At 44.3% G+C, this 27,892-nt stretch overlaps 1 protein-coding gene across 1 annotated transcript in view; it reads left to right on the top strand.

Moving 5' to 3' along the window:
- The window catches only part of VPS35L (VPS35 endosomal protein sorting factor like), a 169,770-nt gene that overhangs the window by 55,563 nt on the left and 86,315 nt on the right, over positions 1-27,892 (top strand). Inside the window, exons 6-15 of the mRNA XM_056535528.1 lie at positions 4,706-4,782; positions 6,092-6,220; positions 7,038-7,122; positions 15,171-15,230; positions 15,727-15,823; positions 16,830-16,877; positions 18,027-18,120; positions 18,222-18,299; positions 18,430-18,552; positions 20,144-20,190. Coding sequence (XP_056391503.1) covers positions 4,706-4,782; positions 6,092-6,220; positions 7,038-7,122; positions 15,171-15,230; positions 15,727-15,823; positions 16,830-16,877; positions 18,027-18,120; positions 18,222-18,299; positions 18,430-18,552; positions 20,144-20,190 — 838 coding nt within the window. The remainder of the gene's footprint in view (positions 1-4,705; positions 4,783-6,091; positions 6,221-7,037; positions 7,123-15,170; positions 15,231-15,726; positions 15,824-16,829; positions 16,878-18,026; positions 18,121-18,221; positions 18,300-18,429; positions 18,553-20,143; positions 20,191-27,892) is intronic.

A 27,892-nucleotide genomic window follows, 5' to 3' on the forward strand; every position in this document is an offset into this window, starting at 1 on the left:
GAAATTCAAAAAGAAAAGAATTTCCTCTGTAGCATACAGCTGCTATTAAGTACTGAAAGGATTAAGGGTTTTAAATAGAAGTAATTTACAAATCTATTTAACTTTCTGGCAAGTGGGCAACTTTTCCTCTGGACAGGTTTTGATAAATCTCCTCCAATATCTATTTATCTGTGGGTATGTAGTTTACAGTGCTGCTTTCTACAGCAACTCACAAATGACGTCTTCTAAAATCAGCGTCGTTCCCTTCTCTTCTCCATCTGGTCTGAGCCATCATGACAGTTTCTTCCAGCCACAATTCTTCACCGTTAAACCTGCAAAACAAACCTATTAGGCTCCGCACTTTATCAGCATCAGCCTCCAGATTCCCCTTTTACAAGTGGAGAGGAATACAGGGGTGTATAAGTGTAAAGGGGTAACAGAGGGGTGTAGAGGAGTGTACATGGGTGACAGAGGGGTATAGAAGGGTGTACATGGGTGACAGAGGGGTATAGAAGAGTGTACATGGGTGACAGAGGGGTTTCCATGGGGGACAAAGGGGTGTAGAGAAGTGTACATGGGTGGAAGAGGGGTGTAGAGGGGTGTACATGGGTGGCAGAGGGGTTTCCATGGGTGACAAAGGGGTGTAGAGAAGTGTACATGGGTGGAAGAGGGGTGTAGAGAAGTTTACATGGGTGATGGGGCATAGGGGGGTGTTCATGGGTGACAAAGGGGTATAGAAGAGTGTACATGGTTGATAGGGGGGTGGACATGGGTGACAGAGGAGTGTACATGGATGACAGAGGGGTGTAGAAGAGTGTACAGGAGTGACAAGATGGAGACAGGGGTGAACATGGGTGACAAGGATGTGATCAGAGGGGTGGACAATGGGAGGATGAACATGGGTGACAGGGGGATGGACAGGGATGACAGAAGGGTAGATAGGGGGATGGCCAAGGTGGACATGGATGACAGGAGGGTGGACAAGCGGTTAACCCTTTAAGGACGCAGGGTTTTTCAGTTTTTGCATTTTCATTTTTTCCTCATCACCTTCTAAAAATAATTACACTTTCAATTTTGCACCTAAAAATCCATATGATGGCTTATTTTTTGTGCCACCAATTCTACGTTGTAATGACATCAGTCATTTTACCCCAAAATCTACGGAGAAACGGAAAAAAAAATTATTGTGTGACAAGATGGAAGCAAAAATGCCATTTTCAAATTTGGGGGCTTCCGTCTCTATGCAGTACATTTTTTGGTAAAAATGACACATTCTCTTTATTCTGTAGGTCCATACGGTTAAAATGATACCCTACTTATATAGGTTTGATTTTGTCGTACTTCTGGAAAAAATCATGACTACATGGAGCAAAATGTATAAGTTTAAAATTGTCATTTTCTGACCTCTATAACTTTTTTATTTTTCCATGTATGGGGCGGTATGAGAGCTAACTTTTTGCGCCGTGATCTGATGTTTTTTTATCAATACCATTTTTATTTTGATCAGACTTTTTGATCACCTATTATTCATTTTTTGATGGTATAAAAAGTTACCAAAAATACTCTATTTTGGACTTTGGAATTTTTTTGCTTGTACGCCATTGACCGTGCGGTTTAATTAACAATTTATTTTTATAGTTCGGACATTTACACACGCGGCAATACCACATATGTTTATTTTTATTTACACAGTTTTTTTTATTGGGAAAAGGGAGGGGGAGTCAAACCTTTATTAGGGAAGGGGTTAAATGATCTTTATTAACTTTTTTGTTTTTCACTTTTGTTTTTTTTTTGGCAATGTTATAGCTCCCATAGGGAGCTATAACACTGCACACACTGATCTTCTACACTGATCCCCTGCCATTGCAATGGCAGGAATCAGTGTTATTGGCGGTTGATTGCTCAAGCCTGGATTTCAGGGGGACGCTGTGTGCACACGCACAGATACTTCCCTTCCCCCCTGCACGCAGTGAGTCACAGGCATGCAGGCCGTGGCGGGGAAAAAAAAAATTGTCGGCTAAATCCCACGGGCCCCCGGGCCAGTGCCGAACGCGCAGCCAAAGGTTTAAAACAGTGCAAATTAGCTTTCCGGTATGCTAAAACCACATTCTGGGCGCACAGAGAGGTGCTGGTACTCTCAAGAGGCATTTTTGGAAGTGGCGGTACCGCCGCGTTCCGGCCCACTTAAAGCACTGGTTGTAAAACAGCCACTAGTACAAAGTAATAACAGAAGGGTAATTAGTAAATAAATGGGAAACTAATATTCATGGAAATAAATACACTATGTGCCAAAGCAAGCTACGAGTGACCACATATCCGAACAACCCTACATCAGTATACACAGCCGAGTAGTGCCTCACCCCAATGACGTTTTGCCACAAAGGCTTCACCAACCAACCAACCAGATGCCTGTGGGCAGGAACATCTTCTGGGGATGGTGATGAAAAAGATTTTACCATATATAATGCGTTACCAAACATTATTTATGGTATAATCTGATGAAAAGTTCCCTTTAAGGACAATGTTACATTTGCACTGAATTTCCATGTGAACAATCTGCAACTAATACAGTAGAAAATCAATAATTCAATGATTCAGTTTTATCCGCAGCATATTATTCATAAGTAGAGTTTCGTATTTAGGTTTTGATTACTATATACACTGCTCAAAAAAAATCAATGGAACACTATGATAACACATCCTAGATCTGAATGAATGAACTAATCGTATGAAATACTTTCATCTTTACATAGTTGAATGTGCTGACAACAAAATCACACAAAAATTATCAATGGAAATCACATTTATCAACCCATGGATGTCTGGATATGGAGTCACACTCAAAATCAAAGTGGAAAACCACACTACAGGCTGATCCAACTTTGATGTAGAGATCGACCGATTATTGGTTTGGCCGATATTCATGATTTTGGAAAATTACCTTGCCGATAATCCGATAATGCAACTCCCCCCGCAACGTCCCCACCGCACCCGCACCCCCCACCACTGCACCGCAGCGGTGGTAAGACTCAGGAGGACCCCAGGACAGGCAGGGGGAGAGAAGCGGGCAGTGGCGGCGGTCTCTGGCACTGCAAAAGCCGCTGCAGTTCATTGATTTAAAGCGCCCGCTTTAAATCAATGATCTGCAGCAGTGTCGCCGGGGGGGGGAATGGGGTTGGGATAAATAGCCGATAACTTATACCGGAATATCGGTATAAGTTAGCGGCTATCGGACCCAACCTCCACAGATTATCGGTATCGGCCCTAAAAAATCAATATCGGTCGATCCCTACTTTGATGTAATGTCGTTAAAACAAGTCAAAATGAGGCTCAGTTGTGTGTTTGGCCTCCACGTGCCTGTATGACCTCCATATAACGCCTGGGCATTCTCCTGATGAGGTGGTGGATGGTCTCCTGAGGGATGTCCTCCCAGGCCTGGACTAAAACATCCGCCAACTCCTGGACAGTCTGTGGTGCAAAGTGGTGTTGGTGGATGGAGAGAGACATGATGTCCCAGATGTGCTCGATCAGATTCAGGTCTGGGGAACGGTCGGGCCAATCCATAGCATCAATGCCTTCCTCTTGCAGGAACTGCTGACACACTTCAGCCACATGAGGTCTAGCATTGTCTTGCCTTAGGAGGAACCCAGGGCCAACCGCACCAGCATATGGTGTCACAAGGGGTCTGAGGATCTCATCTCGGTACCTAATGGCAGTCAGGCTACCTCTGGCAAGCACATGGAGGGCTGTGCGCCCCCCCTAAGAAATGCCACCCCACACCATTGCTGACCCATCGCCAAACCAGTCATGCTGGAGGATGTCGCAGGCAGCAGAATGTTCTCCACGGCATCTCCAGACTTTGTCATGACATGCTCAGTGTGAACCTGCTTTCATCTGTGAAGAGCACAGGGCACCAGTGGCGAATTTGCCAATCTTGGTGTTCTCTGGCAAATGCCAAACGTCCTGCACCTGTGGACGTCGGGCACTCATGCCACCCTCATGGAGTCTGTTTCTGACCGTTTGAGTGGACACATGCACATTTGTGGCCTGCTGGAGGTCATTTTGCAGGGCTCTAGCAGTGCTCCTCCTTGCACAAAGGCAGTGGTAGCGGTCCTGCTGCTGGGTTGTTGCCCTCATATGGTCTCCTCCATGTCTCCTGATGTACTGGCCTGTCTCCTAGTAGCGCCTCCATGCTCTGGACACTACGCTGACAGACACAGCAAGCCTTCTTGCCACAGCTCAAATTGATGTGCCATCCTGGATGAGCGGCACTACCTGAGCCACTTGTGTGGGTTGTAGTCTCATGCTACCACTAGAGTGAAAGCACTGGCAGCATTCAAAAGTGACCAAAACATCAGCCAGGAAGCATAGGCACTGAGAAGTGGTATATGGTCACCACCTGCAGAACCACTCCTTTATTGGGGGTGTCTTGCTAATTGCCTGTAATTTCCACCTCTTGTCTGTTCCATTTGTACAACAGCATGTGAAATTAATTGTCAATCAGTGTTGCTTCCTGAGTGGACAGTGTGATTTCACAGAAGTGTGATTGACTTGGAGTTACATTGTGTTGTTAAAGTGTTATCTTAATTTTTTTGAGCAATGTATATTTGTATAGTATTTCATAAGTGACATAAAGGACAGTTGTGGACATACACAGTGTGAGTATGTATTTATATACATTTCTAGACAGCATGCCTTCAGCCACTGTAATCTATTCCTCATATAGGCAAAACTGCAACCCCAGGTTCAGCAGTGTCGGAGAAAGTGAGAACACGTCTTGAGGAACTTGATGATCTGGAGGAAGTAAGAACCTATTTTTTCTTTCTGTTTTCTTGGACTTTCCTCGCCCATTTAAAAAAAATAAAATGTAGTACTAGTTTTGGGTCAGCTGCAGTGCCATAGGCACTCCCAGCATGTGCTAATGCAGCAATTTGCTCTGCAGCTGACCCAAACCTAAACTACAACTCCCAACTTGTTGCACTATATAGTAGCATTGTAGGTTATAATGCAACATACTGGGAATTGTGGGTCAGCTACACAGCTATAGGCTTTGCCAGGGAATGCTGGGAGTTAGTTAGTTACTAACTACGACTCCCAGCATGCCCTGATAAAGCCTATAGCTCTGCAGCTCTCCAAAACTGCAGCTCCTAGTATGTTGCACTATAACTTACAAGCCTCATAGTACTGAAGCATAGTGCTGCTGGAGATAGGCTGTTCTCAGTGGCCAGTCCCAGGACCCGTGCCAGTCCCAGCAGCATAGTATCGGGCAATGCTCAAGGCCAAAAAAAAATCAGTTGCCGAAATATTTGTGCATTTCTATTTGATATTGTTACAGGTCCCACCACTGCATCCAGGGGCATAATGAATAAAGAAATGGTGGCACATGTGCATAGCTTTCTCTCTTAATTTAAAGTGTACCTGTCATTAACCAAAACCTTTTATATAATGTAGATAATACCATTATATGTATATTTGTCATATACATTGGTAAAAAAATGTGTATATCTTTGTCCCTATAGCTATTGTCTGTGTGTCTCTGTGAGGAGACCAAATACAGAAAATGTGGGTGGACCAGAGGGCTCTGTGCAGTGAGGACAAGCAGGGCTCTGTACACTGAGGGCAAGCGGGGCTCTGTACACTGAGGGCAAGCGGGGCTCTGTACACTGAGGGCAAGCGGGGCTCTGTACACTGAGGGCAAGCGGGGCTCTGTACACTGAGGGCAAGCGGGGCTCTGTACACTGAGGGCAAGCGGGGCTCTGTACACTGAGGGCAAGCGGGGCTCTGTACACTGAGGGCAAGCGGGGCTCTGTACACTGAGGGCAAGCGGGGCTCTGTACACTGAGGGCGTTTGTGCATTCACCCAAATTTTAGGATCAAATGGCCTGGATTTTAACTTTTTACTTCTAGCTTTAGGAGAAAATCCTGATTTGATGAATGTTCTGTACCTGACACTAAAAGGAAGCCGTTATGATGTTATCATAGGGCAGAGCTGTTGATGTTTAGTGACAATGATGTTCCCTAAAATGGCTGGTCTATGTAAACTATGCTGACCTTGGGTTGTGGTTCTGTCAGTAGAAATAGACGTTGACCATCTGCATTTCTCTGCTTCCAGGGATCACAGAAAGAACTCTTGAATCTGACTCAACAGGATTACATCAGCCGGATTGAGGAGCTCAACCAGTCCCTAAAGGATGCCTGGGCCTCTGATCAGAAAGTCAAAGCTCTGAAAATAGTCATACAGGTCTCTGCTTATTGTTTGGTTTATTATCTTGATAGTTTTCTTGTTCGTGATTGATAAACGTGTACATCTCTGTGAAGTAAGTCATGCAAATTCTTCCATGAGTGGAGATAAAGATAACCACCCCCTAAGGCCGTGCACTGGACATAATTCAGTGCCTCAGTTTTTCCTATAGTATTCATTTTAAAGGGAACCCTTACCATGGGCAGCATGAAACAGTAACAGGTGTGTTAACATAACAAACTATGGTTTACTCTTAAACATTCAGGCATTTGATAGAAATTATAGCTCTATAGGTTGTCTGGATGGTTCCCTGCAGCTTCATCCTGCCCCGCCGGCCTTGAGTGACACTTAGCTTCCTATACACACCTATAACCTCAACCCGGTGCTGCGGAGAGCTGCTGCAGGGAAGCCCCCTGTGACTAGTTATTTGGGATGACCTTGTCAGATGGTTTTTAAAGAGGTTGCAAAGAGAAACCATCAGAATAATCCATTTCTCTTTTTGGGTTTTTTCCTCCTACTATTATTACCATGGGAGGCTGCTGGACTGATGCTACAAATAATACAAGGTCATACACAGTCTTTTAGAGAGAGCTCCTTGGTTTTACCAAAATGTAATAAATGTAGGCATTGCTGAAAGGCAGTATTCTTAGGCCACTATGGTAAAATACTTTTATTCTGGCATCAAGAGATCACATGAACATAGAGAAACAAGTAACCAATACTTACCCGAGCAGCTCTAGACCATTGACATGAAGGAATGCATGTAGGGAATGTATAGTTCAAAAAAAATATCTGAAATATATTTCTCCTTTTCCAGTGTTCTAAGCTCCTGTCTGACACCACAGTCATCAAGTTTTACCCGAGCAAGTTTGTGTTGATAACTGATATCCTGGACACTTTTGGTAAGTGCCATTTCTCTATCGGCTCCATTGGGGGACGCAGACCATGGGACACAGATCATGGTATATGCTGCTGTCTCTAGGAGGCTTGACACTATGGCAACAGAAAAGTTGGCTCCTCCCAGCAGGGTATACCCGCCCACAGGCACCTGAGGTAATCCGTTTAAGCTTAGTGTCTAAGGAGGTGGACATGGTCTGGAGTCCTCTCCAGACCAGGTCTTATGATTTATTATTTTCCTAGGTTTAGGAGACGTGTTAGTTTTTTTTAAATTCCGTTTTCTTTCCTGTTTTCAGGTGGGGACTCAGGAACTGTGGTTCACTGTTTCCCCATTGTGATTGAGGGGGCAGGCATCTTTGATGTACTGTTTAACCCCCTCTCGCCAACGGTCAGCGCCATTGGTCCGGTCCCCCTACCTCCCTGCTCGCCTCGCTCGCACATGGTAGCCCGGCATGATGCAGGTGACAAAGCTGGCTGAAGACTTCATAGGAAGACTTCATGAGGTAAGTTCTTCTGACTGAGGTGAGTATTTTTCCCTTTCTCCCTTAGGTGCAATTTGTCAACCTCTGGAGACCCTCAGTTTTTGGCCCACCTTTCTCATGGGTCTGGGCGGGTTTTTTTTCTCTTTATTCTGGGGTGAGCAGTGACACTTTTGTGTGGGGCACAATGTATAAGGGGCACAGTTTATTTCACTCGCCATCTGTGTGTGTGTGCTTTTTACTAGCGCGGCTGACAGCCACGGTGTTATACTTTCACTGCGGGCGCGCAGAGCACGGTCTTGCTTTCACTTTCGCCAGCGGCTGCTGCCGGCGGAGTCTCGCCGGCTCCGTTCCCCACGAGCGCATATGCATTCGTATGTGCGCTCGGGGCAGGGAGCGGGAGCCATTACTGTCTTCTTCGGCGGGCTGGTGCGCTTTAGCTCCGCCCACCCAGGGTTCTGAAGGGCGCGAACTGACACAATCAGCGCTGTGCACGCGCACATGAGTGGCACGGGCCAATCAGCGGTGCTTTTGCTCCTAGCACGCCCCTATCTTGCCATTGGCCGGCATTCTCCCCTCTCTGACTAATCTAAGAGCGGAATTTTCCTCACAGCCTGCCCTGGGAGCACAGGCTTGGGTGAGAGTTCTTTTTTAACTATGTCCGTGCCCAGAACTGTTCCTCCCTCTAAACAGTTAACTGGAGTGTTAGCCACTCGTTACATCTGTAAAAGCTATAACTAAAAAATGTCTGGTTCTGCTGAACCACTTGTTCTGCCTGCTTCACTGCTCCCCCAGACCCCCCCTGCTATTCTACCCCGGTTGTTCTTCCAGACCCGGTGGGTTCTGCCGCCCCTCCAGCCTGGGTTCCCTACCTCTTCCAGTCTATATGACTTGGCTCAGGTCTCCTCTTATGTGGTGACTGCCTTGGAGAGGCCCTCCCTACACCGGCCATCCGGAGAGTCCCGCTCTCCCCTATACTGACACTATCGCAGCGTCCTAGGGGTGTTTTTCATCTGACTCAATCCCCGAGTCTTCTGGCAGGCAGGGGCACTCCCCTCGCAGTCATCGCCCCGTTACTCCGCAAGCGTCGCTCCCCTAGAGGACGCTCCCATGGTCGCCGCTCTGGCTCTCCAGACCCACGTACCAGGTCTGTCTCCCTCTCTTCCCATTCAACTGGTGAACTTGTGGATGAAGTTTCAGATTCGGCCTCTGATTCAGGAGACCTCACGGATATGTCGGACATGGTGCACTCATTGGTTTCGGACGTAAGAGACACCTTCCATCTAGAGGACCCAGGAACTTAGGACGTGGTCCAGAAGTTTCCTCTCATCGTGCCCGACCTCTTCCAGGGCTGCCTCACCTCGTTCCCATTCACCTGGAGAACTTGTGGATGAGGTTTCTGATTCTGCCTCCGACTCAAAGGACCGCACGGATGCCTGATGTGGTGTACTCATTGGTTTCGGCCATAAGAGACGCCTTCCATCTAAAGGACCCAGGAACTTCGGACGTGGCTACAGAAGTCTCCTTTCTTCGTGCCCGACTGGCACCCAAGACTTTCAGCACTCACGCTGAATTTTACGCCCCGCTGGTATCCGCCTGGAGGCACCCTGACAATAAGTTTCAGAAAACGAAGAAGGTTCAAGCGCGGTATCCCTTCGCCAAGGACCTCATTACTCGGTGGACCTCCTCTCCAACTGTGGATCTGCCGGTCTCCCGCCTCTCTAAGGCGCCTACCCGGCCGTTGGCTGATGCGGCTGCCTTCAAGGATCCAGCAGACCTGAAGGTGGAGACTTTGGCAAACTTTGCCTTTGAGACAGCAGGTTCTTCCTGCTTTTGCTTCGGCCTGGGGGTCAAAGGCCCTTTCAGTATGGTCTCCCAACTCCGTCAGGGTAGTCTTCAAGATTCCTCTGGAGGATTTATTTAATCTAGCTCTCTGATGCTCCGCAGCTGGAGATTTTTCTGTTCTGCTTACATGCGCAGCCACTGTTCTGCCTTTTCCACAAGCTACCTGGTAGCCACCGTTCCTCCATGTGGCTTAAAGACTGGAATGTGAACGCTGCCCTCAGGAAGTGAGGCGACGGGTGGAAAAGAGTTCTTTATTACCTCTGGATAAGGCTCACAGAACTGCTTTCCGTCGTAAGTCCTCCTTACGATTCTGCGGACCTTTGGTACCAACAAAGGGTCCAGCCAGGTGCCTTCACGGGAAGAGGGCTCCCTCCTTCCGGACCTGTCCCTCCCGGAGGTCGGCTATCCGTTCCGGACGATTTCTGGCCCCATCGGGCACCCGTAAGCCTTCCTCAGACTGAAGGGTCGCCCGCCCCCCACCCGCCAACCTTTCTCGGGTGGTTGGTCGTCTCTTATTCTTCCGGGATGCCTGGACCACACACACACTCAGGATTCCCTGGTCAGGGATGTGGTATTCAACGGATACAGGATCGAATTTGCTTCCCTTCCATGGGATTGCCTTTTTCTTTCCTGGACCCTCCGATTCCCCTCTCTAGCGAAGGCAGTTAGGAGAGCGCTCCAGCTCCTTTTTTTTATCCAGGGAGTAATTGTCCCGGTTCCTTCAGGGGAACGTTTTCGAGGTTTATTCCAACCTCTTTATGGTCTCCAAGAAAGGCGTTTCTGTTCGCCCAATCTTGGTTCTCGAGAGTATCAGCCAGCATCTTCTGCTTTTCCATCCCGAATGGAGTCTCTCCGTTCGGTGCTGGCGTCCATGGTTCACTGGGAGTTCTCGTTCCTCGGTGGACATCAAGGATGCATGCCTCCACATCTCATTGTTTCCCGGTCATCAGCGGTACCTCCGCTTTGCAGTTCCGGACGGTCATTTTCTATTGTGGCTCTCCATTTCGGTCTGACCACTTCTCCGTGGACCTTTACCAAAGTCCTGGCGCCTGTGATAGCCCTTTTACGGACAACTGTTGTTTCCGTGATTCCTTACTTTGACGACCTCCTGATCAGAGCTCCAGCCAGGGCCCAGATCCTGGAGAGTCTTAATCTCAACCTTCAGACCTTGTCTCACTTCAGTTGGATGGTCAATCGGGACAAGTCCAACCGCACTCGCTTTCGACTCCGCCGACCAATTGGCTGACTCTCTTATCAAGAGTCCGATGACTTCGGCACCCTGCTCCAGTTTCCATTCGCTTTTGCATGGATGTCCTGGGTCGGTTAGCGGCGGCCGTGGAGGCCGTGCCATTTGCCCAGTTTCATCACCGACCTCTTCAACTGGTGATTCTCTTCCGGTGGGACAGGTCTCCATTGTCTCTCGACCGCAAGATCGTTCTCTCTCGACAGTCTTGTCGGTCCCTTCTATGGTGGCTTTGTTCCCCCCCCCTGTTTTTTTTCAGGGGCGCTCCTTCCTGCCCCTCCCTACCAGTCTGTCGGGCTGGGGAGGTGTTTTCAGGGACCGGCCGGTCTGGGGCCTTGGTCCCCCGAGAAGCCCTTTTCCCCTTCAACATGTTGGGGCCTAGGGCGATCCTTTGTTTGCTTGCTTCTTGAGAAATTCCCTTCTGGGCGGAACTCAGGTTTCCAGCCATCTCAGCTATCTTCATTCCAGGTGTCTCTAGGATATGGTCTTCTCAGCCGGTCCTCAGTCGTCCAAGGCGAGTCGTCCCCACATCCGGAGATGCTTGCAGTGATCTGCAACCCCTGGGGCGCTCCAGGCGTGGACCTCTGCTCGTCCCGCCACAACCGAAGCGTTCCTCTCTCTTGGTCGGGCTTTGCCCTACCTTATCTGTTTCCTCCCTTTCCGGGGCCGTGAGGAAACTCTCAGCAGAGGGCGTTTCCACCATTCTCGTGGCCCAGTCTGGCCCTGGCGGGCGTGGTACGTCGTTGTGGTTAGGCTCCTGAACGACTTAACGCTGCGCCTTCTCTATCGTCTAGACCTCTTATCTCAGGTCTTCTGTGCCACCCCTATTTACCATCTCTGCTTTGGATGGCGTGGCGGTTGAGACAGCGGTTCTGAGGACCTTTTGAGGTTTCTCTTCCCGAGTGGTTCACACCATGCTGAGGGCACACAAGCCTTCCTCTGCAAGATTTACCACCATACCTGGCGGTCTTATTCTCATTGGTGTGAAACTCAGCCTTTTTCTCCGGTCGTGGTTTTCCTTCCCTGACCCCTTTCCAGTCGGGGTTGGCCCAAGGGTTGACTTTCAGCTCCCTTAAGGGTCAAAGGTTCGGCCCTTTCCATTCTTTTTCAACGTCCTCTGGCGTTCAATTATCATGTCTGAACCTGGTTCAGGGAGTAGCACAAGCTGCCCCTCCCTATCGGTCCCCTTCTTTCCCTTGTGACTTACACTTGGTCTTAGGTGCCCTGTGAGGTGCCCCTTTTGAACCTCTCAGGGACGTTTCTCTTCGCCTCCTTTCCCGGAAGGTGGCGTTCCTTATTTCTCTTACCTCCGTTGTATACCAGGACAAGTTGTTTTCCGTCCAGGTCCGTCCTTCTTTCCTGAGATGGTTTTGATTTTTTCATCTCAATGAGGACATCATCCTACCATCCTTTTGTCTGGCCCCTTCTCATCCCTGGGAGCGTTTGCTCCACCACTTGGTTGTGGTGAGGCCTGTTCGGACTTGTCTCTCAGTCACTCTTTCCTTTCGGCAGTGTGACTCCCTTTTTTTTTTTCTGGAAGGGCGTCGTACAGGACAACCTGCTTCTACGGTTTTTCGGTGGATCGGTTCTGCTATTTCGGAAGCTTACTGCTGCAAGGGGAAGATCCCACCCTTCAGGGTTTTGGCTCATTCCACCCGTTTTTCGGGGCATCCTGGGCACTCCGCTACGTGGCTTCGGCCTCGCAGTTCTGTAAAGCGTCCACGTGGCCGTCTTTGCACACTTTCACAAGGTCCTACCAGATTCATACCTTTGCATCAGCTGATGCTCCTCTGGGCCGTAAGGTCCAGCCATCCACCTGACTGATCCACCTGATTGATTTCCTTACCCACCCAAAGGACGGCTTTGGTACATCCCATGGTCTGTGTCCCCCAATGGAGCCGATAGAGAAAAGGAGATTTTTATGCTTACCGTAAAATCTCTTTCTCAAAGGATCGATTGGGGGACACAGCGCCCACCCTTTTTCTGGTGTTCATATTTCAGTTATCTGTCCGAGGGTGTGTTCAGTTACCTTTTTCTTCTGGTTGCTCGGACAGTTTGTGGTTTTTCTCTTGACCTGTCGGTCTTCTCCTATTGCTCTGGGACTAAAACTGATTACCTCAGGTGCCTGTGGGCAGATATACCCTGCTGAGAGGAGCCGACTTTTCTGTTGCCATAGTGTCAAGCCTCCTAGAGACAGCAGCATATACCATGGTCTGTGTCCCATGGTCTGTGTCCCATGGTCTGTGTCCCATGGTCTGTGTCCCCCAATGGATCCTTTGAGAAAGAGATTTTACGGTAAGCATAAAAATCTCCTTATTCATATTTGCTTTTTATATTATGACATTTTCATATAATGATGATATAGGGGACTGCAGAGACAAATTTTATTGTACCCTTAACCCCTTAGCGCATATGGACGTTTATAAAAAAAGTTATAAGGTCAGAAAAGGACCATTTTAAACGTATACATTTTCCTGCATGTAGTTATGATTTTTTTCAGAAGTAATACAAAATCAAACCTATATATGTAGGGTATTATTTTAACCGTATGGATCTACAGAATAAAGATAAGGTGTCATTTTTACCGAAAAATTTGTTGCATAGAAACTGAAGCCCCCAAAAGTAAAAAAAAAAAATTCTTCCATTTTGTCGCACAATGATTTTTTTCTTCCTTTCCGCTGTAGATATTTGGGTAAAATGACTGATGTCATCACAAAGTAGAATTAGTGGCCAAAAATAAGCCATCATATGGATTATTAGGTGCAAAATTGAAAGGGTTATGATTTTTAAAATGTAAGGAAGAAAAAACGAAAGTGCAAAAACAGAAATACGCTCCGTCCTTAATAGGGAGGGGGACTGGTGAAATAGCCGATAACTTATACCGGAATATCGGTATAAGTTATTGGCTATCGGCCTGAAAGATCGCAAATTATCTGTATCGGCCCTAAAAATTCGATATTGGTCGATCCTTAGTCCTTAACAGGGATCGAATGATTATCGCGATTTTGGACAATATCGCACCCCCGCCTCGCCTCCCCGGCCAGAGACCCCCGCCACTGCCCCATTGCCTCCCCCATCCCCGGTTTTATAATTACCTGTTCCCGGGGTCCGCGCTGCTTCTGGCTCCTGCGGCTTCCTGCATGCTGCGCTGCACAATTACGAGTGACGTCACCGTCAGCGCGCACAGTGACAGCTCAGGACGCCGCCGGAGCCAGAAGTAGCGTGGGTCCCGGGAACAGGTAATTATAAAACTGGGGATGGGGGAGGCAATTCGGCAGCGGTGGTGGTTGGACTAGGGAGGACCCCAGGACAGGCAGGGGGAGAGAAGAGGGCGGCGGTCTCTGGCCCCGCAAAAGCCGCTGCAGTTCATTTATTTAAAGCCCCCGCTTTAACTCATTGATCTGCAGTGGCTTCTGCGGGGCCGGGTGGGGGGTTGGGGGGGCTGTGGTTGGGGGGAAATAGCCCATAACTTATACTGGAATATCGGTATAAGTTATCTGCCATCGGCCTGAAAGGTCACAGATTATCGGCATCGGCCCTAAAAAATCGATATCAGTCAATCCCTAGTCCTTAAGGGGTTAAAAGGGTACAATTTTGGCTTATTTCTGGAATATGCCATCACTTTGTGATTGCGGGGACCCCCACAGAGGTTAAAATGTCATGATCTGGACAGGTTTTTAGCCCCTGGATGTAAGCAGGCCTGATATTTAAAGGGGTATTCCAGGCGAAATCTTTTTTATATATATATCAACTGGCTCCGGAAAGTTAAACAGATTTGTAAATTACTTCTATTAAAAAAATCTTAATCCTTCCAATAGTTATTAGCTTCTGAAGTTTTCTGACTAACTGCTCAATGATGATGTCATGTCCCTGGAGCTGTGCATGATGGGAGAATATCCCCATAGGAACTGCACAGCTCCCGGGACGTGAGTCATCAGAGAGCAGTTAGACAGAAAAAAACAACTCAACTTCAGAAGCTAATAACTTGGAAGGATTAAGATTTTTTAATAGAAGTAATTTACAAATCTGTTATACTTTCCGGAGCCAGTTGATATATAAAAAAAAGTTTTGGCCTGGAATACCCCTTTAAATTTCTGAGGATTTAAATAGTTTTGTTTCAAAAACTCCACTCCATTTTGATAGTTTTTGTGATTCCTGACTTGTTTTCAAATTACTTTTATTTACCAAACTCCTTCCTCCAGAGAAAAAAATCTAGTCTTTGCCACTTGGTGTCTAAGCTCTGCTTCCAAGGCCTGTTAGGATAATTCTATGACTAGTAACAAGCTAAGATGTAGCAAAGGAACTGGGGGCAGGACTTACATACGGTACTGCTATGTGCAGGAGAGAGGAAAAGAATAAGTGGCTCTGATCTCCGCAGCAGTTCAGTGGTTAGTTTAGGCGTGTGCCGCTCAATGAATCCGCGGGTGGGTTTTACATAGGACCAATCTATGATGTTTATGTTTGATAGTTACAATTTGTTTTACAGGAAAACTGGTCTATGAGCGTATACTGTCTATGTGTATGGATAATAGAACCACTTGGCCTGGTACGTCATGTTATTAATCTTTTCTTTTTCTTTTTTTTTAAAATGTATGGGAGTTTTATTGGCTAATTGCTCTTCTTGCTCTGTCCTTTGCATGCAGAGATGTGCAGGTCTACACCACCTTGACAGGTTATTGGGTTGTATCTGATTGGCACCATTATGGGCTATGCCTGGCGTTGCAGCCCAGCCTACTTAAAGTGGCATATTATGAGTGATTATGCATATTACACAACTCCTTTAAATTTGCCTAGGTGGTCGGCCTACATTTTCAGGTTCAGGGTACTGCTAAAGAGATGGACTGTATAGCAGAGCCCTCTGAAACTTCCTGATGGATACACTGTGCTACTTACAATGTAATGTTGTGCAGTTTACATATTATAATGATACATTTGTTTTTCAAGTTGTTTTGGTATTATTTATAGTTACAGACACTTTGCATTGATACTTCTTTTACTTTACTTATGACTTGTTATTATATCTTCCTTAAAAATATTTGCAGCTAATTTTACCCCAGATAATGTAAATGATACAGCCAAGGAGACTTGTTTGAATTGGTTTTTCAAGATTGCGTCCATCCGGGAACTTGTTCCAAGATTGTATCCTTTATAAGAATAAGAAAACATTGCAGGCTATGCTCTATTTGCTCTACTTTTAATTAGGACTCTGTAGTAACACCAGGCCATCAACAAGTAGAGTCATGGAATTCTTTTTTATAATCCAAGTTCAGGATTTTTCAGTTAAAAGCTGGTTAAATGTCAGGACTCTGAAATTGAGTCCTGCCCCCCATCTCACGCACCCACAGTAATTGACAGGTGTTTACTTTTCTCTTTTTTTTTTTTCAAAGTTTAATGTTCTTTTAAATGATTTCATATGTATGTTTTATTTATTAAGTACCAGGCAGAGTATAGAAAATTATAGTCATTTACAGCATATTTCATGCTTAGTGTAGCAGCTGTCGCATGTACAAAATGTAACTCTTACTTAGGGCTAGAATTTTTTTTTTCACAAGATTAAAAATAATCCCCCATCCACAGGATAAGAGAGTAACTAGGTAATCGGCTAGGGGTCTTCCTGCTGAAACCCCCACTAATAACAAAAAAAAGAGGTCAGTTGTCCTGTGGGTGAATGGAGCGGTAGCCATCGATCCATTTATTCTCTTTTGGACTTCAATGTGCTAAGGCAACGTTGCTGAATGCTGAATTGGTAAATCTTTGGAAGCCATGTGGATAGTCAATGGAGTGATTGCTGAGCATGTGAAGATAACGTTCAATATTGGGATAATCCCTTTATTTATTTTTAGAATAACACCTTTTATTTATCTTGAGCCTTGTAGTTTCTGTTTCTATTGATAAATGGTGGTGCATGCACACAACGTTTTCACTGTGCGGGTGCCGGATCCGGCTGGAGGAGGGTAAAATCGTGCGCTCCGGTACCCCAGCCGGTGTCGGGGTACGGGAGTGCACGGTTTTACCTTCCCCAGCCGGATCCGGCACCTGTACAGTGAAAATGTGGTGTGCATGCACCCTAAGTGTTTGTGTACTAATCTTTTTATTATTATAAATTTTTTTTTTTTGCAATATCCTTAACCTTTCTCCTATCCAGTTACGTAGAGGCGGCCATTCTAAAATGTAACAAATTTCTCTCTAAAATGTAAGTTCATTAGCTCATTGTGATGGGGTGCAGGATTTTTCTGTATACAATTTTTTTGTGTGAGTGTTTAAATATTGGTGGGGCATTCCCAGGACCTACCATCAATGTGTAATTGATCCAATGATAACACCACTGTACTCATTCATGACTCAAATGCAAGTGAATGAGGGTTCCCCAGTCAAACCCTTAAGTCAAATACTGACGGCTTATCCTAGACCCCCTCCTAGACACCTGTCTACACCTGTGATGTGGCAGAGTTACTTAAAAGTGTCACTATCATTTAAATAAACATTTGACAAGTTGACAAAAGTTTAGATCGCACCGGGTCTCAGTCCTGAAATCAGCTCTCAATTTCGAGTTATAACCCTATAAAGTGTGCTGTAGCACTTTTTCTCCCAGGCTGGCTGCTGTGTCTGACCTTTTTACTACATAGAATAATGCAGTGAAAGGGTCAGGTTTGCGTGACAGCCGGGGAGTAAGGCGCCTGCTGCTGTGCACGTCACCCAGCTCAGGACTGAGACCTGGTGCAATCTAAACTTTTAATATGCCTGAACAACATGTCAAAATGTATTCAAATGACAGTGATGCTTTGGACTGTAGTACCAAAAAAGATTAATGTTAGCATACACTCAACCATGTCAGCTACACAGCACCCCAGGGCATATTTTGAAAGTGCTGTAAGCCATTTGTGCCTTATTTGTCAGTGAATTACCTCCAGTTGGCATTGCCTTGTATTTCCTAATCGTTACCGGTGATGTATAAGTCGGCACCTCTCTTAAAACTACATTTTACATCACTTTATATAACAAAAAGACAAAGGGGGAGATTTATCAAAACCTGTCCAGAGGAAAAGTTGCTGAGTTGCCCATAGCAACCAATCAGATCGCATCTTTCATTTTTCAGAAGACTTTTCAAAAATGAAAGAAGCGATCTGATTGGTTGCTATGGGCAACTCAGCAACTTTTCATCCTCACAGGTTTTGATAAATTTCCCCCAAAGTGTCCTAGTTTCAAGACCTATTTGTGAGGACCGTTTTTTGTACATAGTACTATTGCATGTTCTATGAATGTCTGCAGTGAAGACAAAGGACTGCTCTCTGTGTTAGTATTCAGATATAAAGTAAAGTTATGGAATCTGTCTCTATTACAGTGGGATATCTGAGTCTCTTCCCCGGCTGACATCCATGATCAAAGGCATTGGAGATCCCCTGGTGTCTGTATATGCTCGAGCTTACCTGTGCAGGGTACGGATAGCTGTAATTACCGGTAGTGCATGCATACAGTAATACATATATTGTAACCATATTTTAGACACATGTAGGTGCCATGTTTTGATGTGTTATAGGTTGGTATGGAAGTGGCTCCTCACATCAAGGAGAATCTCAACCAGAACTTTTTTGATTTCCTGCTCACCTTTAAACAAGTAAGAAATACAGCTTTATAGTCAGTGTTTCAGTGTCTGTAAATGCGGTGCTAAGAAATATAGATTTGGTGTAATGTTTAATATCGCCATAAAGTTATAGCTCATACTAAGATTACAGTATTGTGTTCAGATTCACAGTGACACAGTACAGAACCAGCTGGCGGTACAAGCTGTGGAGATTCCCATTTACCTCACCCTGTATTCTCCTGCCATAGACTGGATGTTGCGTTGCATTGCTTATCGTGCTCCAGATGTAAGTGTCGGATTGGTTTTTTTGTTGAATTTCCATAAACAAGATTGAATATAGGAGAACGCTTTTCTGAGGCAGTTTAAGGGGCTATTCACACGTACAGTATTCTGCGCAGATTTGATGCCCAGGATTTCAAGCTGTGTTCAGTTTCCATTGAAATCTGCAGCAGAAAATCCGCACAGAATACTGTACGTGTGAATAGACCATAAAGAGGTATTCATATCAGAATGTGGGGTCCACAGGTAGCCAGGATTACAGAAGCAACATTTACTGGAAGTGTCTGTAACTCCCATTCACATTTATGAAATGGTGCAAAACTGCTTGTTTGACTGTTCCATAATCCCTGACATCTCTGACCACTGCATTCTGACGGGACTGGGTAGAGAGGGCTTTGTTTTAAAGGTAGTTGGGGTTCCAGAGGTGGGACCTGCACCTGTCAGACATTTATGGAGTATCCTATGGACATACCATGCCCATAAGATGGGAACGACCCTTTAACATTATGACAAAACTGTATTTTCCATAGTAATTCTTCTATATTTTGCCATATATTCAATGTTTTTTTTTTCAATTTTAAATCAATACATGCCAGGTAAGAAGAAGTTTATCCTCTGATAAAAAAAAGAAGAAAATAAATTTAAATATGTGAAAACCAGGTGGCAACCAGTGTGTCTATGACTTCAGCTTCTACACGGGTTATCAATAGCTAGAACAGTGTTTCCCAACCAGGGTGCCCCCAGCTGTTGCTAAACTACAACTCCCAGCATGCCCGGACAGCCAAATGCTGTCCGGGCATGCTGGAAGTTGTAGTTTTGGAACAGCTGGAGGCACCCTGGTTGGGAAACACAGCTAGAATTACTGCTTTCCCAAATTTCTATCTATCTATCTGTAATAAGTCAAGATCAGACTTTTACTGTTTGCTGTATAATAGTTATATATATATATATATACACCCACCGAATTCTTCAAGGGATATATGGTTAGGTCTCCCAAAATAGATACAAAAAATTATTAACCAATAGGGAACCTCTAAAACACAGCTTTTAATGTGTCTTTAAAAATACACACAGTTACAAAAAGTGATTGTAGTAAAAATTCCGTCGTCATACGGTCCAACATCCAAGATATTGGTTTATAACCGCACAGTCCTTAATATCCTCAATATTAATTGTTTCCCAAAAATTTGTACCATTCGTCTAATGTCTCTGAAAAGACGGTAACATGTGTGTGCGTTACCAACTTTTCTTAGACATTAGATGAATGGTACACATTTTTTGGATCCAATTAATATTGGATGTGTGCGGTTATAAACTAATATCTTGGATGTTGGGCCGTATGATGACGGAATTATTTGTACAATTTTTTTATATATCACTTTTTGTAACTGTGTGTGACACATTAAAAGCTATGTTTTAGAGGTTCCATTTTGGTTAATAATTTTGTGTGTATGTATATATATATATATATATATATATATATATATATATATATATATATATATATAATATGTATGTGTATATATATATATATATATATATATATAAGCGCTAAGGTCCTGGAGCTCTGAGTAATATTCTTCTTAATCACTTGACAGTCTCTACTGACTGAAATGATGGAGCGGTGCAAGAAACTAGGAAACAAGTAAGTGACAAAGTGCAATTCTTTTTCACTTCTCCATACTGTTTAACAAGCCCAGTTCTTCACAGGACAGTCCAATGGTCTGGACTAAAAAGTAGTGGGGGGTTTTACCAATCTGTATTAAATGAGGAATTTCTATGTTTTACAGCATTCCCAAATTGACCAGGGGGCTTATATTTCCCCAAGATTTGGTGGGATTAAAATGTTTGCAATCATATAATATGCAATTTGTATGTCTGCTCTTAGAATGTAATTGTCTTACTTAACCCCTTCACGACGAGCGACGTACAAGTACGGCGCCGCGAAGTGTCACTTGGCGCGCTGCGACGTACATGTGCGTCGCGGGGTTCCAAGAGCGCCGCGTCACCGGTAGCGGTGATCGGGCCGAGATGACTGCTGTTATCTAACAGCAGGCATCCTGGCACATCGCCGAGGGGGGTCCTGAGACCCCCCCCCCCCCCCATGACCGCGATGCGCGCAAATCGCAGGTCAATTCAGACCTGCGATCTGCGCGATTCCGGGTCATACGGGTCACTGTGACCCGGGAAATAAGAGGGATCGGGGGTGTCCGAGACACCCTCGATCCCCCTGAAGGGATAGGAGTTTGGTGGCAGGGGTGCCACCCCTCCTATCCCTGCTTTTGGTCGGCCGAGCGACCGACTGATAGCAGACCTGGAGGGGGGGGGTTAAAGTTCGGTTCCCCCGCTTTGCCCACCTATCGGTGTCCAGGCAAAACGGGGGAACCGTCCAGGGAAGGTCGGCGCCGAAGGTCCCTTACCTGGATACCGGCTCCCCGAGCGCGATCCTCCCCCACGTGCGGCGGCAGCAATACTTCCGGGTCCTGCTAGATGAGTTGTTGCCTAGCAACATCCGGAGGGCCACAGTTTACAGTGGTCTCTAAACCGTGGCCCTCCAGATGTTGCAAAACTACAACTCCCAGTATGCCCAGACAGCTGTTTGCTGTGTGGGCATGCTGGGACTTGTAGTTTTGCAATATTTAGAGGGGTTCAGGTTGTAGATCACTAAGTGGTCTCAAACTGTAGCCCTCCAGATGTTGCAAAACTACAACTCTCAGCATGCCCAGACAGCAGTTTGCTGTCTGGGCATGCTGCAAGTTGTAGTTTTGGAACATCTGGAGGGCCACAGTTTTGTGATCACTGGACAGTGATTTACAACCTGAACCCCTCTAAATCTTGCAAAACTACAACTCCCAGCATTCAGGAACAGCATAAGGCTGTCTTGGCATGCTGGGAGTTGTACTTGCATGCCTCAAGCCATTGCATAACTACATCTCCCAGCATGCCCTTCCGCAAGCAGTACATGCTGGGAGTTGTAGTTTTGCAACAGCTGGAGGCACACTGGTTGGAAAATACTGAGTTAGGTCATAGAACCTAACTCAAGGTTTTCCAGCCAGTGTGCCTCCAGCTGTTGCAAAACTACAACTCCCAGCATGCATGGTCTGTCAGTGCATGCTGGGAGTTGTAGTTTTGACCCCCCTCCCATTTGAATGTACAGGCTACATTCACACTGGCGGCAGATTACAGTGAGTTCCCCGCTACAAATTTGAGCTGCAGCAAATTTTCTGCCGCAGCTCAAACTCCTAGCGGGAGACTCAGTGTAATCTGCCGCCAGTGTGAATGTAACCTAAAAACACTACACTACACTACACTAACATAAAATAAAGAGTAAAACACTACATATACACATGTACACTGTCCCCCCTACCACCCCCCTCCCCAATAAAAATGAAAAACGTATTGTACGGCAGTGTTTCTAAGATGGAGCCTCCAGCTGTTGCAAAACAAAAATTCCCAGCATTTCTGGACAGCAATTGACTGTCCAAGCATGCTGGGATTTTAGCAACAGCTGGAGGCACCCTGTTTGGGAATCACTGGCGTAGAATACCCCTATGTCCACCCCAATGCAAGTCCCTAATTCAGGCCTCAAATGCGCATGGCGCTCTCACTTTGGAGCCCTGTCGTATTTCAAGGTAACAGAATAGGGTCACATATGGGGTATCGCCGTACTCGGGAGAAATTGCCTAACAAATTTTGGGGGGCCTTTTCTCCTTTTACCCCTTATGAAAAGGAACAGTTGGGGTCTACACCAGCATGTTAGTGTAAAAATGTTTATTTTTTTTTTTACACTAACATGCTGGTGTTGCCCTATACTTTTTTTCACAAGAGGTATGAGGGAAAATTGGTAACACAATTTCTCCTGAGTACGGAGATACCCCATATGTGGGCGCAAAGTGCTCTGGGGGCGCACAACAAGGCCCAGAAGGGAGAGTGCGCCATGTACATTTGAGGTGATTTGCACAGAGGTGGCTGATTGTTACAGCGGTTCTGACAAACGCAAAAAAAAAAACACACCCTCATGTGACCCCATTTTGGAAACTACACCCCTCATGGAATGTAATAAGGGGTTCAGTGAGAATTTACACCCCACAGGTGTCTGACAGATGTTTGGAACAGTGGTCCGTGAAAATGAAAAATTTTGCACAGCCCACTGTTCCAAAGATCTGTCAGACACCAGTGGGGGGTAAATGCTCACTGTACCCCTCATTACATTCTGTGAGGGGTCTAGTTTCCAAAATTGTATGTTCGCCCGCCTTGCAAAAATGTGAAATTTGGGGGGAAACACACATTTTAGTGAAAAAAAATATATATTTTTTACATATCCAAAAGTCGTGAAACACCTGTGGGGTATTAAGGCTCACTTTATCCCTTGTTACGTTCCTCAAGGGGTCTAGTTTCCAAAATGGTATGCCATGTGTTTTGTTTTTTTTTGCTGTTCTGGCACCATAGGGGCTTCCTAAATGCGACATGCCCCCCAAAAACCATTTCAGAAAAATGTACTTTCTAAAATCCCCTTGTCGCTCCTTCCCTTCTGAGCCCTCTACTGCGCCCGCTGAACACTTTACATAGACATATGAGGTATGTCCTTACTCGAGAGAAATTGGGTTACGCATACAAGTATACATTTTCTCCTTTTACCCCTTGTAAAAATTCTAAAATTGGGTCTACAAGAACATGCGAGTGTAAAAATTGAAGATTTTGAATTTTCTCCTTCACTTTGCTGCTTTTCCTGTGAAACACCTAAAGGGTTAAAACATTTACTGAAAGTCATTTTGAATACTTTGGGGGTGCAGTTTTTATAATGGGGTCATTTATGGGGTATTTCTAATATGAAGACCCTTCAAATCCACTTCAAACCTGAACTGGTCCCTGAAAAATTGTGAGTTTGAAAATCTTGTGAAAAATTGGAAAATTGCTGCTGAACTTTCAAGCCCTCTGGTGTCTTCCAAAAGTAAAAACTTGTCAAGTTTATGATGCAATCATAAAGTAGACATATTGTATATGTGAATCCCAAAAAAATGATTTGGTATATCCATTTTCCTTACAAGCAGAGAGCTTCAAAGTTAGAAAAATGCAAACATTTTAAATTTTTTCATCAAATTTGGGGATTTTTCACCAAGAAAGGATGCAAGTTACCACAAAAATTTACCACCATGTTATAGTAGAATATGTCACGAAAAAACAATCTCAGAATCAGAATGATAAGTAAAAGCATTCCAGAGTTATTAATGTTTAAAGTGACAGTGGTCAGATTTGCAAAAAAGGGCTTCGTCCTAGAGGTGAAAATGGTCTCCGTCCTTAAGAGGTTATAGGGGTTATCCAGGAAAAAACTTTTTTTTTTTTATCTATCAACTGGCTCTAGAAAGTTAAACAGATTTGTAAATTACTTCTATTAAAAAAATCTTAATCCTTTCAGTACTTATGAGCTTCTGAAGTTAAGGTTGTTCTTTTCTGTCTAAGTGCTCTCTGTTGACACCAGTTTAGAAGAGGTTTGCTATGGGGATTTGCTTCTAAACTGGGCGGTTCCCGAGACACGTGTCATCAGAGAGCACTTAGACAGAAAAGAACAACCTTAACTTCAGAAGCTCATAAGTACTGAAAGGATTAAGATTTTTTAATAGAAGTAATTTACAAATCTGTTTAACTTTCTAGAGCCAGTTGATGTATGAAAAAAAAGTTTTTTCCTGGATAACCCCTTTAATCCTTTCAGTACTTATGAGCTGCTGAAGTTGAGTTTTTCTTTTGTCTAAGTGCTCTCTGATGACACCTGTCTCGGGAACTGTCCAGAGTAGAAGCAAATCCCCTTAGCAAACCTCTTCTATTCTGTGCAGCTCTCGAGACAAGCAGAGATGTCAGCAGAGAGCACTGTTGTCAGACAGAAAAGAACAACTCAACTTCAGCAGCTGATAATTATTGGAAGGATTAAGATTTTTTAATAGAAGTAATTTACATATCTGTTTAACTTTCTGGAGTCGGTTGATATAAAAAAAAAAAGTTTTTTCCTGAATACCTCCTTTAATGTATTTCATTTTATACACTAGGGAGATACGGTAGATGCAAACAGTCTAGTTCTTAGACAATGTAAGTCAAACAGAGTCAGCACCTCAGCACAGCTAGGGTTAAACTTGCTTATCCGTAACCACGCTACAGATAGTCACTAGACCATTGCCGGCGGTGCTACTGCACTAAGTAGTATCAATAAATGCATTAGACTAGTAGAATACAAGAACGCATTGCACTCACCATATTGTAGCCCTCATGCTGTATTGTATAAAAAGCCGTACTTCCATCAGATTCCTAGGATGTAGATCCACAGGTTTACTAGCGGTGCAGTGGGAGGGTAGTGGCGTGTAGCTCACCCTCCACTTCCCTGTGAAATTACATTTGAAAAAAATCACAGAGCATGTCCAGAAACCTTTCCTATTCATGTGAATGGGACAGCTTCAGTCTATTGTTACCTATGTCTATGGGGGCTTGCTGTAAAGAATATCTCTAGATTGTGTTAAAAAACTCAGGCTAGGTGGCTGCCCCCATAATAATGTGTGTGTGTGTGTGTGTGTGTGTACAGATTTTATTTTTTTTAATTCTTATTACTATTATTATTATTGCAGTCAGAAAATATCTGGCTCTGATCAGTAAAACAAATCTAGGAAATACATTCCCTTTAATGATGCACCAGATTTATCACCGTGACTCAGGCTGTTTGATTTGATAAATCTGGTGTATCTTTATACTGTGAAGTCTAGATTTGAACCATTTGTTGGTTGGCTTAGTTTTACACCAAAAATGTGCAACAAAATTTGTAATTTAAAGGGGTTATTCACCATAAGGTGATTTTAGTACGTACCTGGCAGACAGTAATGGACATACTTAGGAAGGATCTGCACTTGTCTTGGGGCTAAATTACTATTACCATAACACTGTGGCTAGCTTTTTGTGAACTTGTATTTCCTGTTTGACTTTTCTTTTTTTGACTACAAATCCCACAGTTCTATTTTCCTCCTTCCCACACATCAGCCACCCCACCCATTGAAACATAATTGAGCTGCAGACCTGTGGTTTTCAATCAGTGTGCATCAAGCTGTTGCATTAGTTGCAGATTGATCCCTCCACCCATTGAAGCAGACAGGCTCCCTGTCATCAGCTGACTAGTGAATCAGGTCTCGGCCGCATTGCAAGCTGGGAAAAATCTGAGACAACAGTCATTTTGTATGCTAGTAAGAATAAATAGTGGGGTGAAAATCACAGAAGAATTGTGAGAAAACCGTCCCACACAGGTACAGACACTATATTATGTACTACACTAACTTTACAGCCCCTGTAGCATAATCAAATAAAATAAAAAATCCCGGAATAGTCCTTTAACCCCTTAAGGACACAGCCCATTTTCACCTCTAGGACGCAGCCCTTTTTTGCACATCTGACCACTGTCACTTTAAACATTAATAACTCTGGAATGCTTTTACTTATCAATCTGATTCCGAGATTGTTTTTTCGTGACATATTCTACTTTAACATAGTGGTAAATTTTTGTGGTAACTTGCATCCTTTCTTGGTGAAAAATCCCAAAATTTGATGAAAAAATTGAAAATTTTGCATTTTTCTACCTTTGAAGCTCTCTGTTTGTAAGGAAAATGGATATTTCAAATATTATTTTTTTTGGATTCACATATACAATATGTCTACTTTATATTTTCATCATAAAATTGACATGTTTTTACTTTTGGAAGACACCAGAGGGCTTCAAAGTTCAGCAGCAAATTTACAATTTTTCACAAAATTTTCAAACTCGCTATTTTTCATGGACCAGTTCAGGTTTGAAGTGGATTTGAAGGGTCTTCATATTAGAAATACCCCATAAATGACCCCATTACAAAAACTGCACCCCCAAAGTATTCAAAATGACATTCAGTAAGTGTTTTAACCCTTTAGGTGTTTCACAGGAAAAGCAGCAAAGTGAAGGAGAAAATTCAAAATCTTCATTTTTTACACTTGCATGTTCTTGTAGACCCAATTTTTGAATTTTTACAAGGGGTAAAAGGATAAAATTTATACTTGAATTTGTAGCCCAATTTCTCTCGAGTAAGCACATACCTCATATGTCTATGTTAATTGTTCGGCGGGCGCAGTAGAGGGCTCAGAAGCGAAGGAGCGACAAGGGGATTTTGGAGAGTACGTTTTTCTGAAATGGTTTTTTGGGGGCATGTTGCATTTAGGAAGCCCCTATGGTGCCAAAACAGCAAATAAAAAAAACATGGCATACCATTTTGGAAACTAGACCCCTTGAGGAACGTAAAAAGGAATTAAGTGAGCCTTAATACCCCACAGGTGTTTCATGACTTTTGCATATGTAAAAAAAAAAAAAAAATTTTCACTAAAATGTGTGTTTCCCCCCAAATTTCACATTTTTGCAAGGGTTAATAGCAGAAAATACCCCCCAAAATTTGTAACCCCATCTCTTCTGAGTATGGAGGTACCCCATAAGTTGACCTGAAGTGCATTACGGGCGAACTACAATGCTCAGAAGAGTAGGAGTCATATTTGGCTTTTTGAGAGCAAATTTTGCTCGGGGGGCATGTCGCATTTAGGAAGCCCCTATGGTGCCAGGACAGCAAAAAAAAACGACATGGCATACCATTTTGGAAACTAGACTCCTTGAGGAACGTAACAAGGGATAAAGTGAACCTTAATACCCCACAGGTGTTTCACGACTTTTGCATATGTAAAAAAAATAATTTTTTTTTTACCAAAAATGCTTGGTTTAGCAAAAATTTAACATTTTTTAAAAAGGTAATAGCAGAAAATACCCCCCAACATTTGAAGCCCAATTTCTCCCGATTCAGAAGACACCCAATATGGGGATGAAAAGTGCTCTGCTGGCGCACTACAGGTCTCAGAAGAGAAGGAGTCACATTTGGCTTTTTGGAAGCAAATTTTGCTCTGGGGGCATGCCGCATTTAGGAAGCACCTATGGTGCCAGGACAGAAAAAATAAAACACATGGCATACCATTTTGGAAACTAGACCCCTTGGGGAACGTAACAAGGGGTAAAGTGAACCTTAATACCCCACAGGTGTTTCACGACTTTTGCATATGTAAAAAAATATATATTTTTTTTACACTAAAATGCTTGTTTTCCCCCAAATTTTACATTTTTACAAGGGATAATAGCAGAAAATACCCCCCAAAATTTGTAACCCCATCTCTTCTGAGTATGGAAATACCCAATAAGTGGACGTGAAGTGCACTGGGGGCGAACTACAATGCTCAGAAGAGAAGGAGCATCATTGAGCTTTTGGAGAGAGAATTTGGCCATGTGCATTTCCAAAGCCCCCCGTGGTGCCAGA

Source organism: Hyla sarda, chromosome 8 (assembly GCF_029499605.1).
Source record: "Hyla sarda isolate aHylSar1 chromosome 8, aHylSar1.hap1, whole genome shotgun sequence".
NCBI classification, from domain to species: Eukaryota; Metazoa; Chordata; class Amphibia; order Anura; family Hylidae; genus Hyla; species Hyla sarda.